At 35.6% G+C, this 15,096-nt stretch overlaps 1 protein-coding gene across 6 annotated transcripts in view; it reads left to right on the plus strand.

The window, feature by feature from the left end:
• LARP4 (La ribonucleoprotein 4) overlaps nucleotides 1-15,096 on the plus strand; it is a 79,623-nt gene that overhangs the window by 50,262 nt on the left and 14,265 nt on the right. For 5 of the 6 annotated variants that reach the window (XM_079139779.1, XM_079139780.1, XM_079139782.1 and 2 more), the window contains exons 9-11: nucleotides 7,202-7,414; nucleotides 7,922-8,025; nucleotides 14,354-14,566. In XM_079139779.1, coding sequence (XP_078995905.1) covers nucleotides 7,202-7,414; nucleotides 7,922-8,025; nucleotides 14,354-14,566 — 530 coding nt within the window. The remainder of the gene's footprint in view (nucleotides 1-7,201; nucleotides 7,415-7,921; nucleotides 8,026-14,353; nucleotides 14,567-15,096) is intronic. The other variant, XM_079139784.1, reaches the window with a different exon arrangement.

Raw genomic sequence — 15,096 nt, forward strand, 5'->3', positions numbered from 1 at the left:
ATTTTTCTTCATGGTTCTTTTGATTAGCCTCACATAGCATTGTTCTTGCTAGGAACTTCACTGTAGCCACTCCCACCTCCTCTTTATTTTATATTTCCATGGTAGAGATTGAACCCAAGCCCTTGAACATGAAGTCAAGTGCTGTACCAGTGAGTCACATCCCCATCCTGCACTTTAACATTTATGCCATTCATCCAAACCCAGTGACCTAATACCTGGAAAGACAAATGCCAGAGCCAGGAATCCTATATGCTGCTTTCAGCCTAACCAAGTCAAACGTAAAATTCTGGTTTGTTTATTTATAATGTACATCCTCTTCATTTCTAAAGTCTATTCTAAATGATAATCTTGGGATGAAGAAGTGTCTCAGTGGTAAGAGTGCATGTTTAAATATACAAGGCCCCGGATTTGATCCCCAGCACCACGACAAAGGGATAATTTTGGAGGATGAGAACATTAAGTTGATGAAGTCTGTCGGCTTGTTTTTTCATTTGTTAGTAATTAAGAGGCAGTACATTATTCTATTTTAATTGTGCTTTCTGTAACTGACAATAACTAGTATCATTTCCCTTCAGACTAAATAAATACCTCCATTAGTGTTTTTTCCAGTGCCAACCAGTGATGAATTCTCTTTAGTTTTCCCTTATCTAAAAATTTCTGGTCTTTCACACACTTTTTTATTGATTGATTGATTGATTGATTGATTGATTGCGGTACTGGGGATTGAACCCAGGGCCTTGTGCTTACGAGGCAAGCACTCTACCAACTGAGCCATATCCCCAGCCCTCACACTCATTTTTGATGGATGTTTTCCATGGTTACAGAATTCTGGTTTGACAGCTAAATGTTTCCCATTCTTTTAAGATATTATTCTGGGTGTTATTTCTGCTGACATGTTCTTTTGCATTCAGTGTGTCCTGTGTACAGTGTGTCCTTTTTCTTTGTTGGCTGTCAGATATTTTATCTTCAGTTTTGAATAAGTTGACTTTATTGTGTCTAATATGGTGTTGTTTGTTTATTTAGTACTGGGGATTGAACCCAGTGGCACTCAACCACTGGGCCACATCCCCAGCCCTTTTTTTTCTATTTTATTTAGAGACAGGGGCTCACTAAGATGGGGAGGCATCTTTGAACTTGGAATTATAGTGTGCCACTGCAACGAGCCATTCAGTTCCTTTTAATACTAAATTCCACATGTTTAACTGCTCATTTCCGTTAAAAGTTCTCAATCTATTTTCTTTGATTTCTAGATTAGATTTCCATAGATTTCAGTCCATCTTCAAGTTAATTGACCTTTTCTTTTGTTGTTTCTAATCTGCTGATAGGACTATTTAGCGAACTTAATTTAGTTTTTATTTTTTTAAAGAAGCTGTGTATGTGTATGTGGGTGTGTTGCTCGAAATTGAATGCATGGCCTTGGCACATGTTAGACAACTGCTCTACAACTGAGCTATACCCTTAGTGTGAACTTCTAATTTTATATGCTATATTATAGAATTTCCATTCAAAATAAATTTTTTTTCTCCATGTGCTCAGACTTCACCCTATCTTTAACCAATTTACATAATTTTCATGTTATTTATAAATATAATAGCTAGATTAAAATCTTTGCTGTTTTCAGTACATTAACCTTGGTAAAAGCTATAGCTTTGGCTTTTTTTTTTTTTTAGAACATGTTAAAGTCAATTTTTCATGTTACTCATAATTGATTTCATTTATTTGTTCTTTTGGAGTGTTAAGGATTGAACCCAGGGCCTTGGGTAAGGTAGACAAGTGCTGTACCACCGAGCTACATCCCCAGATCAATAATTGACTCATTTTCACTTGATTGGTTACAGATTAGCGGGAAGAGGGAAGTAGTCCCTGGCCTATAACTGTAGGAATCATAAAGCATACCTTTCATTTGTTAATTAAAGTGGTAATTTTAGATTTTTGAGGTGCATTGCTTCATTTGATAGTCCCAAAAACTTGGTGCAGTTTTTTATTCCTAATCGAACTCTCTCACATCTTTATAATTCTAGTACAGAAGATGGCAGATTTTTTTTATTTCAACAGCCTGATAATGAATATTACAGGTTTGGGCAGCCACAGGCAGTATAGTCTTATTTATAAATTTGCCATGTGTTCGAGCACTTATTGTTACTTTGTTTGTTTTTTGGTAAACCTATTTATTTAGATATTGGGAATTGAACCCAGGAACACTAAGCTAAACCCCAAGCCCTGCCTCCCTTTTTAAAAAATTTTTGAGGCAGGGTCTCAATAAGTTGCTAAGGCTGGTCTCAAATTTGTGAACGTCTTGCCTTAGCCTTCCAAATAGCTGGGATTACACAAATGCATTACCAGGTAAACGATGCAGGAATTTCAAACATAAATGTGGACAACATAGTGTAATAAATCACCATGTACCTATGTACCTGTGGCCCAGTTTTTTTCTGTTTTGGTAAAATGCACATAACATAAAATTATTTACCATCCTAATTATCTTGACATATACAGTTCACTGATAATAAATCATCTATAACATGGGCATCGGCATCATCTTTCTCCAGAACTCATGTAAAACTGAAACTCTATACCTATTTTAAAAGCTAATAGGGAATGGTTAGTATTACTTTAATCTGTATTCCATTTATTTCTCTATGTTCACAATTATTTTGAAGCAAATTTCACCCTTAATTTCATCTGTAAATATTAGTGTTAGTAGTTCTAAAGATAGGGATTCTTTTTTAAAAAACATGGCCATAGTTTTAAATGCTTAGGTTATATCAGTAAGACAATAAAATATAACCCCCCAAAATAGCTGTAATATTATCACTATAGTAATTTCTTGATTATTTTTTCCTCTCTCTCTTTTTTAAAACATCTAATTTCTTCCTCTTTTTGTTTTTTTGTTTGTTTGTTTGTTTTCATTTAGCAAGAATGTTGAGCACTGGGGTTGTAGCTCAATGGTAGAACACTTGCCTAGTACGGGTGAGGCACTGAGTTTAATCCTCAGCGCCACATAAAAAACAAGTAAATAAAAAATAAATGTTAAATTCTTTTTGAAGAAATGAGAGAGAAAGAGACTGGGCATGGTTACACACGCCTGTGATCCCAGCTCCTCAGGAGACTGAGGCAGGAGGATTGATCGCATGTTGAAAACCAGCCTCAACAAAAGTGAGGTGCTAAGAACTCAGTGAGACCCTGTCTCTAAATAAAATACAAAATAGGGTTCAGTGGTCAAGTGCCCTTGAGTTCAATCTCTGGTACATATCCCATCCCCTCCACCCACAAAAAAAAAAAAAAAAAAAAAGAAGGAAAGAAATGGTGATTATTCATATTGGTCTTAGAGAATTGCCAGCACTAGGTACAGAAACCAGGGCTTCATGCATGCCAGGCAAACGTTCTGCCACTAAGCTACATGTTCATGCGCTTAGAGTATATTTTGCTAGTTCTTATCTTTTCTCTTTTTAATCTGCATTTTAAAATTTCAGTAGCCTGCTGGAACATTCTCTAAGCAACCCTTTCATCAGACATCCCCCTCCCATCTTGATTGCCTTGCTAACTGGTTTCTTCAGTGTAGTTTAATGTGATTGTCTATCTCCCTGTATTTCATGCAAATTGGTACCTAGATCAAGAGACTTGATAAGGTTTGAGTTTAATATAAGGACATCACAGGAAGGGAACTAAAGCTCGCTGCTGGTGTCACTGACTAAATCAGTTCATTCATTTAGCACTGCAAAATGGTGCCTTTTCTGTTTTGCCTTTCTTTTCTGTTTATTTGAAACTTACCCTCATCTTCATTATCCTGCAGTACATATGTGAAATTCATACAAAACGACTGTTGCTAGCCTTTATTACTTGTTGTTTTTAATGATGTGTTGGGGATGGAAATGTATTCAGTGGTAGAACACTTCCTAGCATGCATAGCACACTCAAGCCCTGTGTTCTATCCTTGTACTCCAAAAGAAAATAAGTGATCTTTCATTTTATTGAATATTTTAAAATGTGTATTTATGTATTTATTGTTCACATTGATTTTTGGCCTCTCTTGAGTTGTCTCCCAAGTTCTTTTGTTACAGTGCTGGTACTCTTCAGTAGTGTTTTTCCTTTGTAATGTGACAAGGCATTCCAAGCTCTTGTGTAGTACCAGTACCGCTTCAAAGACTTGGAGTCAGCATATTCTCCAGGTCCCTGGGTTCCTTTATGAGGAAATGGCATTTTTTTGTACCACTGCTTAGGCACAAGATGCTTAATGGCTTGCTGGTTTCATCTTATTTATTGGACAGATCTAAGATACATGTATTTGGGGCTGGGTTTGTTTATTTTCTCTGCAGTACTGGGCATTGAACTCAGGGTCTCACACATGCTTAAGCATGTGTTTCTACTAATAAACTCCACCCTTGCCTGCTAGGTTTTTTTGTTGTTTGATCGGAATTGGGGGGAGGTCCTGGGTGTTGAACTAAAGAGTATTGTACCTCTGAGCTACATCGCTAGCCCTTTTTTTAGAAAATATGTTTGTTCTGATACTTCCCATTTAATTTCAGGCAACTCGGTTCATATTTCTTCAGTCTCATCAGTGTCTTATTTCTTTCCTGTGAAATCTTAGATCTCAGTGACCCTAATATAATAACTGATTAGATCCATTCCATAATTGCACACAAAAACATCAGAATAACAATACCAATAGCAATATAATGCTGAAAACAATCGACAGTTGTTAATTTATCTCACCTTATTTTGTGCCTGTGATCTCTAAAGAATATACAATCAACTTTATTATAAGCTAAATTCACTTAGGACTTCTGTGGTCTTATAACAAATTAGATATGCCTTTAGGTTCCTTTTGCTTCTAACTTATGCAGAGTAATTTTGTTTTAAATCTCAGTGCATAAACACAGTGTATTAAATATATATTAATAAATATATATCCAACTATCATCATATGCCCATCTTATAAATACTTAATACACAAACTTTTCTCCTCTTTGCTTTTTCTCTTTTTCTTTCTTTCTTTCTTTTTTTTTTTTTCCTTCCCCTAACAGTATATTTTGGAAATCACTCCAAAGTAGTATTTAGAGCAGTACATCAGTTTCATAGTTGAGTATCATGTGGATGTACCATGGTATATTCAGTGATTAATGGACAACTGGGTGGTTGTTTCCTGTATTTGTGTTGTGTTTTTTTCTTTTTTTTTTTTTTTCTTTTTTTCTTGTGGTGCTGGGGATTGAACCCAGGGCCTTATGCTTGCTAGATAAGCACTCTACCAACTGAGCTATATCCCCAGCCCTAGAGGAGGATTTATTTTTATTTTCCATTCTCTTTATGATTATTGTTGTTAAATAGCCATGTACCTATTTTTCTTCCAACTTTTTAAAGTCTTTTTTTAAATACATATATTTTAGTTGTGAATGAACTATTTATTTTTATGTGGTGAAGATATAATTGACAAACACTATATATTGCCTGTGTACAATTTGATATTATAATCAGTGTGTGCATTGTGAAATGATTAAATCAAGCTAATTAACATATCTACCTAGCACGCTTTTTTTTTGTTGTGAGAACAGTTAAGGCTTACTTTCTTAGCAATTCAAAAATATACAGTACTATTTTTTAAAAATGTTTAATGTTGGGGAGAGGGTTTGTTTTATTTTGTTGTTTTGGTTTTTTGTTTTGTTTTTGTACTGGGAGTCAAACCCAGGGTCTTACATGTGCTAGGCAAGCTCTCTATCACTGAGCTACACCCCCAGCCTTATTTTTAATTTGTGAGGGCCCTTTTCATAGTATTTTCATAATCGCTCTATTAATTTACGTTCTCACCAATAGTGTGCAATTGTTCCTTCCCTACATCCTCTTCAACACCAGTTTTTTGTTGTTGTTGTTTTTGTTTTGTTTGAGAACAACCATTTTATCAGGGGCATGGGGGTTATTTTTTATTGTAAACAAATGGGATACATGTTGTTTCTGTTTGTACATGAAATAGAGGCATACCATTTGTGTGATCATGCATTTACATAGGGTAATGGTGTTTGATTCATTCTGTTATTTTTGCCTTCCTCCCACCCCTCTTCCCTCTATACCGACCCTCCTTTTCCGTTCTTGCTCCCCTCCCATCCCCCATTATGTGTCATCATCTGCTTATCAGTGAGATCATTTGTCCTTTGGTTTTTTGAGATTGGCTTATCTCATTTAGCATGATACTCTCCAGTTTCATCCATTTGCCTGCAAAGGCCATGATTTTATTATTCTTTATGACTGAGTAATATTCCATTGTGTGTGTGTGTGTGTGTGTGTGTGTGTGTGTGTGTATCACAGTTTCTTTATCCATTCATCAATTGAAGGGCATCTAGGTTGGTTCCACAGTCTGGCTATTGTGAATTGAGCAGCTATGAACATTGATGTGACTCTATCTCTGTAGTATGCTGATTTTAAGTCCTTTGGGTATAGGCCAAGGAGTGGGATAGCTGGGTCAAATGGTGGTTCCATTCCAAGCCTTCTGAGGAATCTCCACACTGCTTTCCAGAGTGGCTGCACTAATTTGCACCATGTGGGGTTATTTTTATATCTCCAATGACTAGTGATTTTGAACATTTTTTCCTATACCTTATTTATTTATATACATATTTGTTGTGATGATAGAAATTGAACCAGGCTTCTCCAGCATGCTAGTCAAGTACTCCACCACTGAGATATAGATATAGCCCCAGGCTTTTTAAAATTTTGAAATGTTCTAAACTGTTTTGTACAGGCTGACCTCAAACTTGGAATCTCTTGGCCTAACCTCCCTAATCACTGGGATTATAGGTGTACACTACTACATCTGGCCATATATGTTATTTAATTGCTTCTTGTAAGCTAGGTTTAGCATCTGTTTCATATGCTTGGCTTTCATTTTTGTTAATTCAGCTCATGTCCAACCCATGTAGGTTATAGAGCTTTTTCATATCTATTTTTACAATTTATATATTAGAAATGCTAGCACATTTGGTGTGATAAGTTGTAATTAGTTTCACCATGTAGACTTCTCTGTTTTTACCTTGTTTGTTGTACTTTGCCCATGTATAGATTTCTTGTTAACAAAGCTATTATTTTTCTTTTGCTCTACTAACTACATTAAACAGAAGTAGTATAGTCATATAATATGTGTTAAATATAACTTTAATATATTTGTTAAAATATACCCGTGTGTTTTATTATAACGTGTTCCTTTTGCTTCTAGGCAAGGATAAAAGCCATCAACACTTTTTTTGCTAAGAATGGTTATCGATTAATGGATTCTAGTATGTATAGTCAGCCCATTCAAACTCAAGCACAGTATGCCTCACCAGTCTTTATGCAGCCTGTATATAATCCTCACCAACAGTACTCAGTCTATAGTATTGTGCCTCAGTCTTGGTCTCCAAGTCCTGCACCCTACTTTGAAACGCCACTGGTAAGTGAGATATTTTTCAGATAATAAAATAAAAAATAACAAGATTTTTAATTCATTTGGAAATTTGAAATCAACTGGAGTAGTTAATTTATGTTGCTACTGGTTACTTTGTAGCTTATAAATAACATTGTGTACATCTAGTCCTCCTTACCAACATATGCATGTGACTAAGGGTTGATCTGTTGGTTTCTACAATTTTTTTCCTTTAAGCTTTGCTGAGTTAATAGAAGGAAGAGACTAGATAATAGATAAGTCCTTATAGGGTTTTAAATGCTTTGTGTTATGAAACTGTGTCAGAGAATAATATTCCTTATTAAGTAATGAGCTAATGATTTATTGTTCATTAGCTCAAGTGATATGTGAGTCAAGTGATATGTGATGTGAATATTGCAAAAGTGAATAAAATATTTGACTTAAGAGGTCAAGCTCAGTAAGGTTTCTGTGACCTTCATCCCATATTTTTGTCTTTACCATTAATGTTGTTTAAACATTAAAATTCTCTTTTAGGCTCCCTTTCCCAATGGTAGTTTTGTGAATGGCTTTAATTCACCAGGATCTTATAAAACAAATGCTGCTGCTATGAATATTGGTCGACCATTCCAAAAAAATCGGTAAGGTAACAATCATAGCTGAAATTTATTTTAAACAATTCCGAGTTGTTGTTAATAAATTCCTTCTGTTAATAGCAGTACTCATTGGCAGACACAATGAAAAGGTGTTTGTGTATGTATTTTTTAATTTTTTTTAATATTTTTTTTCTAGTTGTCAGTGGACCTTTACGTAATTATTTATATATTGTGCTAAGAATCAAACCCAGTGCCTCACACGTGCTCCTCACACGTGCTAGGCAAGTGCTCTACCACTGAGCCACAACCCAGCCCTGTGTATTTATTTTTACAAATACACATGAATGATTCGATCTAGAATTCATAAGGACACTTTGACTTCAGAGTTTATAATGGACATAAAAGGATTGCTTTTTGTTTTTGTTTTTTTAGGTAATAAAAAAAATATGGATGCATTCTCTGACTTATAATCTAGTGCCTAAATGCTGCTTAGTATGGAAAGTCTTTGGGGTTAGAAATGTGAAATGTTGGGATACAGATACATATTATTTTAGTTTGAAGAATTAACTTTGCACCAGGACCTGTGGCATGCATTGTAATCCCAGCTACTTGGGAGATAGGGGCAGGGGGATCTCAAGTTTAAGGCTAACCTCAGCAACCTAGGGAGACCCTGTCTCAAAAATAAAAAGGACTGCGGATATAGGTCAGTGGTAGATCACCCTGGGCTCAGTCCCCTGCATCCCCCCTACCCCACCCCCACCACTACACACATAAAATTCACCTTGAAATGATTTCTGTGAACCTATAGTACAACAAATAGTAGTAGCAAATTTATTGATTATTAATATCTCAAGCTACATTCCTAAAACCTTACTTTATTTGGGGGGGGGGGTTAATCGGGGATTGAACTCAGGGGCACTCAACCACTGAGCCACATTCCCAGCCCAATTTTGTATTTTGCTAAGTTGCTGAGGGCCCTACTAAATTTGTGAGACTGGCTTTGAACTCTGAATCCTCCTTCTTCAGTCTACTGAGCACTGCTGGGAATATAGGTGTGCACTACCACACCTACCTTTTTTTTTTTTTTTTTTTTTTGTACTGGGGTTTGGGGATTGAGCTCAGGTCCTTGGGCATCTAAGCTATATCCCCAGTCTTTTTTTTAATGACTTTTATTTAATCATGCACCACCACACCGAGCGATTGTGATTTATTCCAATGGAATTTATTTCATTCATAATTCATAACGTGCATATGTTTTTATATGTGGTTCTGAGGGTCGAACCCAGTGCTTCATGCGTGCTGGGCAAGCACTGTACCACTGAGCCACAATTCCAGCTCTCCTAAAGATTTTTCATTGATTTTTCAGTCTCTTGCCAGATCTTATTCCCCACTTGATTCTTTTTTAGCAAGGAGACCACATAGTGTACATTTTCCAATATGGCATCCAGGAATTCAGTCCTTTTTTGTGTCATTTTTCTGAAACATGCTTTATTAGAGAAAGTAGACTCATAGTATAAATTATGCCTGTCTCAGTGTATTCAGGAAGCATTCATTCTATGCAACCCTTTAATGGCCACAATTTTTGGACTCCATTTGATACAGTTGGTTAAAGTATTTGAATGTGTTTCCTGCTTAACACAAATCAAATAGAAATGACAGTTTTCATGCTGCTTAAAGTAACATCAAATTTATTTTAATACTTTGTGAAAGCTTTTTTGGTGCTATGAAGGTGATGTATCATTTTGTTTCTGCTTTCAGTTTATTTTTTTTTTACAATGATGACGATTTTGTTACCAGAGATTGAACCCAGAGAACTTGTACTGCTGAGCTATATCCCCAGCCCTTTAAATTTTTATTTTAAAACACGGTCTCACTAAGTTACTGAGGCAGGCCTTGAACTTGTGATCCTACTGCCTCACTGCTGAACCACTGGGATTACAGGCATGGACCACTATACCCAGCTATTTTTGCTGTACTGGGGATAGTACCCATCCATGACCTTGTACATGCTAGGCAGTCTGCCACTAAGCTAGATCCTAGTCCTGAATGAAGATAATGTTTAAATGCTAGAAAATTTGTATTACATAAACACATTTTTATTCAAGTTTCAAATAAGATCTTTTTGTATGTAAAGAATGAAGGATACTGCCAGATGGAGTGGTGTACAACTGTAGTCCCAACTACCTGGGAGGCTAAGGCAAGAGAATCACTTGACCCCATGAGTTCAAGGCCAGCATAGACAACAACAGTAACAACAAAAGAATAACGTAGGGTTCTTTATAAGCAGTACATTATTTGTATATGACCCTTAGTTTAGTAAGTTTACAGCAATTAACTACAGAATTCATTATTGCTAGAACATAGGAATAAAAGTATATACACTGCCCTCCAACCACCATCCTATTGTTTGGAAAAGATTAATTTCCAAGAACACATAGAGATGACAGTGTTTGAATCTGGAAAGATCTTTGTTACGATGTAATTTTAACTCACAGATAAAGAAAGTGAGGCTAAAGAAGATAAATATCTTGTCAGGCTTATATGGCTCTTACCACCACCGCCAAGATAGGACTATCCAAACATCCTTCTCATCTGCCGTAAACAGATTAATTTTTTTTTTCCTTAAAAATAATTCCACTGGGGACTGGGGTTGTGGCTCAGTGGTAGAGCACTTGCCTAACCCTGTGAGGCACTGGGTTTGATCCTCAGCACCACATAAACATGAATAAAATAAAGGTGTTGTGTCTACCTACAACAGAAACTACTTTTAAAAAAATAATAATTCTGGGCTGGGGATATAGCTCAGTTGGTAGAGTGCTTGCCTTTCTAGCACAAGGCCCTGGGTTCAATCTCCAGCACCACAAAATAATGATGATGATGATGATGATTATAATTACAGTAAAATAAATCATAATTGCTGGGTATGGTGGTGCACACCTGTAATCCCAGCTAAGACAAACCTCAACAACTTAATGAGACCGTAAGCAACTAAGCAAGATGCAGTCTCAAAATAAAAAAGAAAAAGGGCTAGGGATGTGGCTCACTGGTATAGTGCCCCTCCTGGTTTCATTCCCAGTACTGCAAGAAAAAAAGAAATCACGATTTCTAAATTCTCTTGTGAGAAGATAACAGGTCGTGATTAGAAATAGTAGATCTGTAAAAAATAAATAAATAAATGCCTGTTGATTTCCCCCATGTAGTTCTTTGAAGGTGTGACTTCTACTTTAAACAAGGTTAAGTAGAGCAGAGATGTCTTTGTTATTAGGTAGACCAAAAGTAGTTTTTAACTGCTGTTCTTTGCAGATGCTTGTGTTACAAATAAATATAGGTGGGTATTGTGGCACACACCTGTAATCCCAACAACTCTGGAGGCTGAGACATGAGGATCACAGTAGCAATCCTGTCTCAAAATAAAGTATAAAAAAAGAGGGTCGGGAATGTGGCTCAGTAATAAAGTGATCTTGGGCATTCAATCCCCAGTACCTAAAAAATTAGATAAATAAATAATAAATACAGGCATGGGTATGTAAGTTGGTGATAAAGAACTTGTCCTAGAATGTGTGCGAGGGCCTGGATTTGATCCCTAGCACTGCCAATATAGTTAATTAATTTTTAAAAAATAAATAGTGGTGAGTTCATTGTTCTTTATTGTCTCCATTTTTTGTCCACTTTGACTTGTTGGTGATAGGGATGACATTTACAGTAAGAAAGACAGGAAGAGTCGTCATCTTGATTGAAAGGAGTTATACCTATGGTTTTGAGGAGTTGGGCAGGTCTAGTAGTAATTTGCATGTTATTCGAAACCACTCAGTATAGTTCTTTCCCATGTATTTGACAACAGTGGTTGTGATTGATTTATAATTATAAAAATAATACATAAATACTTTTTTCTTATTTATTTTTATGTGGTGCTGAGAATTGAACCCAGTGCGTCACATGTGCTAGGCAAGTGCTCTACCACTGAGCTACAACTCCAGCCCCTGAAATTAACTTTTTGACCAAAGTACAATCCTTCTTTGTTTATTGTATGACGTGACAGCTGCCAGCCTTTGTTCCTTTTTTCTTTTTAATTAATATTTTCAGTCAAGGAGAAAGTAACTGTTAGAACCATTTCACAATTTTTGATATAATTTTGTGACAGCCCAATGATGATCACTAGTCCTACTTAGAGAGAATAGGACTAACTTTCAAAAGTCCAGACGTTTTTCTATTTTTCTATTTCTTTGTTTCAACCTTTTTCTTTATTTCACTTCTCCTTTTCTTCCAGCTTTATTGCTTCTTTCTTCATTCTTTTTTCTGTTGCCTGGATGGAGATTGTTAAGTCCCTCTCAGTGAAGGGTAAGATTATGAGATCTGAGGGCTGTTTAAACTTTTTTTTTTTTTTTTTTTTTGGCGCAGTGATGGGGATTGAACCCAGGGCCTTGTGCTTGCAAGGCACATACTCTACCAACTGAGCTATATCCCCAACCCCCCCTTTTTTAAAATTTTTTAAAAATTTATTTTTTGTCAATGGACCTTTATTTTATTTATTTATATACAGTGCTGATAATCGAACCCAGGGCCTCACACATGCTAGGCAAGTACTCCACCACTGTGTCACAACCCCAGCCCCATTAAACTTAATAATTTGTCCGTTAGACTTATTGAAATACAGGGTGAAAATTTGGTGTATGATGGTTTCTGAACAGATATGTAAATAGCCTATCTAATTCTTGAGGTCATTTCAGATATGATAGGTAATAAATATTTTGTAAATAACTGTTAGATGACATACTGTAATTTTATTGCTGTTAAAAAATCTATTTTGGCCGGGCTTGGTGGCACACACCTGTAATCCCAGCAACTCAGGAGGCTGAGGCAGGAGGATCGCAAGTTCAAAGCCAGCCTCAGCAACTTATCGAGACCCTGTCTCAAAAAATATTTTTGGCTGGATATGGTGAAGCATGCCTATAATCCTAGCGACTGAGAAGACTGAGGCAGAAAGATTTCAAGTTCCAGGTTAACCTCCACAACTTGGCAAGATCCTCATCAGAATAAAAAGGAGCTGATGTAACTCAATGGTAAAGGATCCCTGGGTTCAATCCCCAGTTTAAAAAAAAAAAAAATTTATATATATATATATATATATATATATATATATATAAAATGAAAAGTGTCATCATAACCTGATTTTTATCTTAAAGTTTAATAGATAATTTGTCATGGTCTCTGGAGAATAAAATAACTCTATGTACCATTGAAACTAATGTTTAAATTTGGGGCTTATTAATGAAATTTTTCAATCCCTATTCCAAGAGCTAGGAATTGGCAAAATGTTAATAATATTATCAATTTGTATTTATGAAAACAGATTATAAAAAATTGCAAGTCATGGGCAATATAAATCTCACACTTCCTTTTTAGTCTGTTGTAGAGCCAAGATCCTCAGGTGCTTAGGCTTACTTTAAGTATTTGCATTATTGATTAAACTGCATCTTTTCTCTATTATATTACCTTAGCTTTATCTATTTATGAAAAATTAGGAAGTTGGGTGCTCATACTCATCATCCAAGATAAAAATTACTTTTGTAGAAGTAGGTTTTTTGATGGGCGCTTTTTGTTTTTCTTATCACATTGTACACCTTAATTCATGAAGTCACGCCAGGTTGTTGGTTGTATTTCTATAATTCCCTAGATTTATGTTCTGCATTTGGATCTTTTAGTGAAGGCTGAGATTTTAGTATAATCCAATATTTCTCACCCTTTTCATTGTCAGTCCCCTAGAGACTTTCAGGCATCTTTCCTAATTTTCTCCTATAAAAATTTGATATTACTCCCCAGCACCGCAAAAAAAAAAAAAAAAAAACAATATTACAGATTATAGTGTATCTGTAATGTATTATGCCTTACACATAAAATGCATTTTTTTTGTTTGCCCACAACAACCACCAATTTTTACTTTCATTGGCGGTTTTCTCCTTATTGAGGATGCATATGACACAGACGTATTAATAAGTGTATAGGGGCTGGGGATATAGCTCTGTTGGTAGAGTGCTTGCCTTGCAAACATCAAAGCCCTCAGTTCAATTCCCAGTGCCCAAAAATAATAATAATTTTATAGTCTGGCTAATATAGGCATGTCAAGACCGCAGCTTTTTTTTTTTTTTTTTTCCTTTTTCCAAAGAACTTTGGATTTTTCCTCATATCCTCTCCTTGCACAAATTACTGTTAACAGAAATCCTTTTGCCTTTTGAAAATGGTATATGTGGGACATAAAACAGGTAACATTTTTACTACATGACAAGCAGAGTACAATTAACCAATTTTTAACAAAGAAAATTTTTTTTCTGTCTTGATACATCCTTTGATGTGTATGATCTTATATTTCTTATAGTATGAAGCCTCATTTTAGGTCATCCAGTGGTTCAGAACATTCAACAGAGGGTTCTGTGTCACTGGGGGATGGACCATTGAACAGATCTAGTTCAAGGAACTTTCCACCCGAACGGCATAACCCTACGGTAACAGGGCATCAGGAGCAAACTCAACTTCCCAAGGAGACTCCTGTTTTACCAGTGGAACAGAATGGGGACTATGGTAGGGGCAGGTAAGAAAATATAGGTCTAACCTGGTTTTGGATTTTTTTTTTTTTTTTTTTTTTTTTTAATTTTGTTTTTGTTTTTTTGTTGAAATAATAGGCATCTAACCCAGGACTTCATGCTTAGCAAGCATGAACCACTGTAGTGGCAAACCCCAGTGGTTGTTTATTGTTTTTGTTTTTTGTTTGTTAATGTTTTTAGTTGTAGATGGAAATGATACCTTTATTTATTTATTCATTTATCTCCTTTTTATGTGGTGCTGAGGATTGAACCCAGGGCCTCACATGTGCTAGGAAAGCACTCTACCACTAAGCCATAACCCAGCGCCCCAATAGTTTTTTAAATAATTATAAGATATATAGTGTATCCATATAGAATATAACTATGATCAGTAATTTATATTTTGAAGTTCTTTATTGTTGACTAAGGAAAATGCAGCTTAGAAAAATAGGATATCCATCTGCTGTAGAATTTTAGTTTTTTCTAATCAAAACTATAGGAATGGGATTTTATAGTGCTTCCTTGCCTAAATTAAACT

This window comes from Sciurus vulgaris (genome assembly GCF_902686455.1).
Source record: "Sciurus vulgaris genome assembly, chromosome: 5".
In the NCBI taxonomy this organism is placed as follows: Eukaryota; Metazoa; Chordata; class Mammalia; order Rodentia; family Sciuridae; genus Sciurus; species Sciurus vulgaris.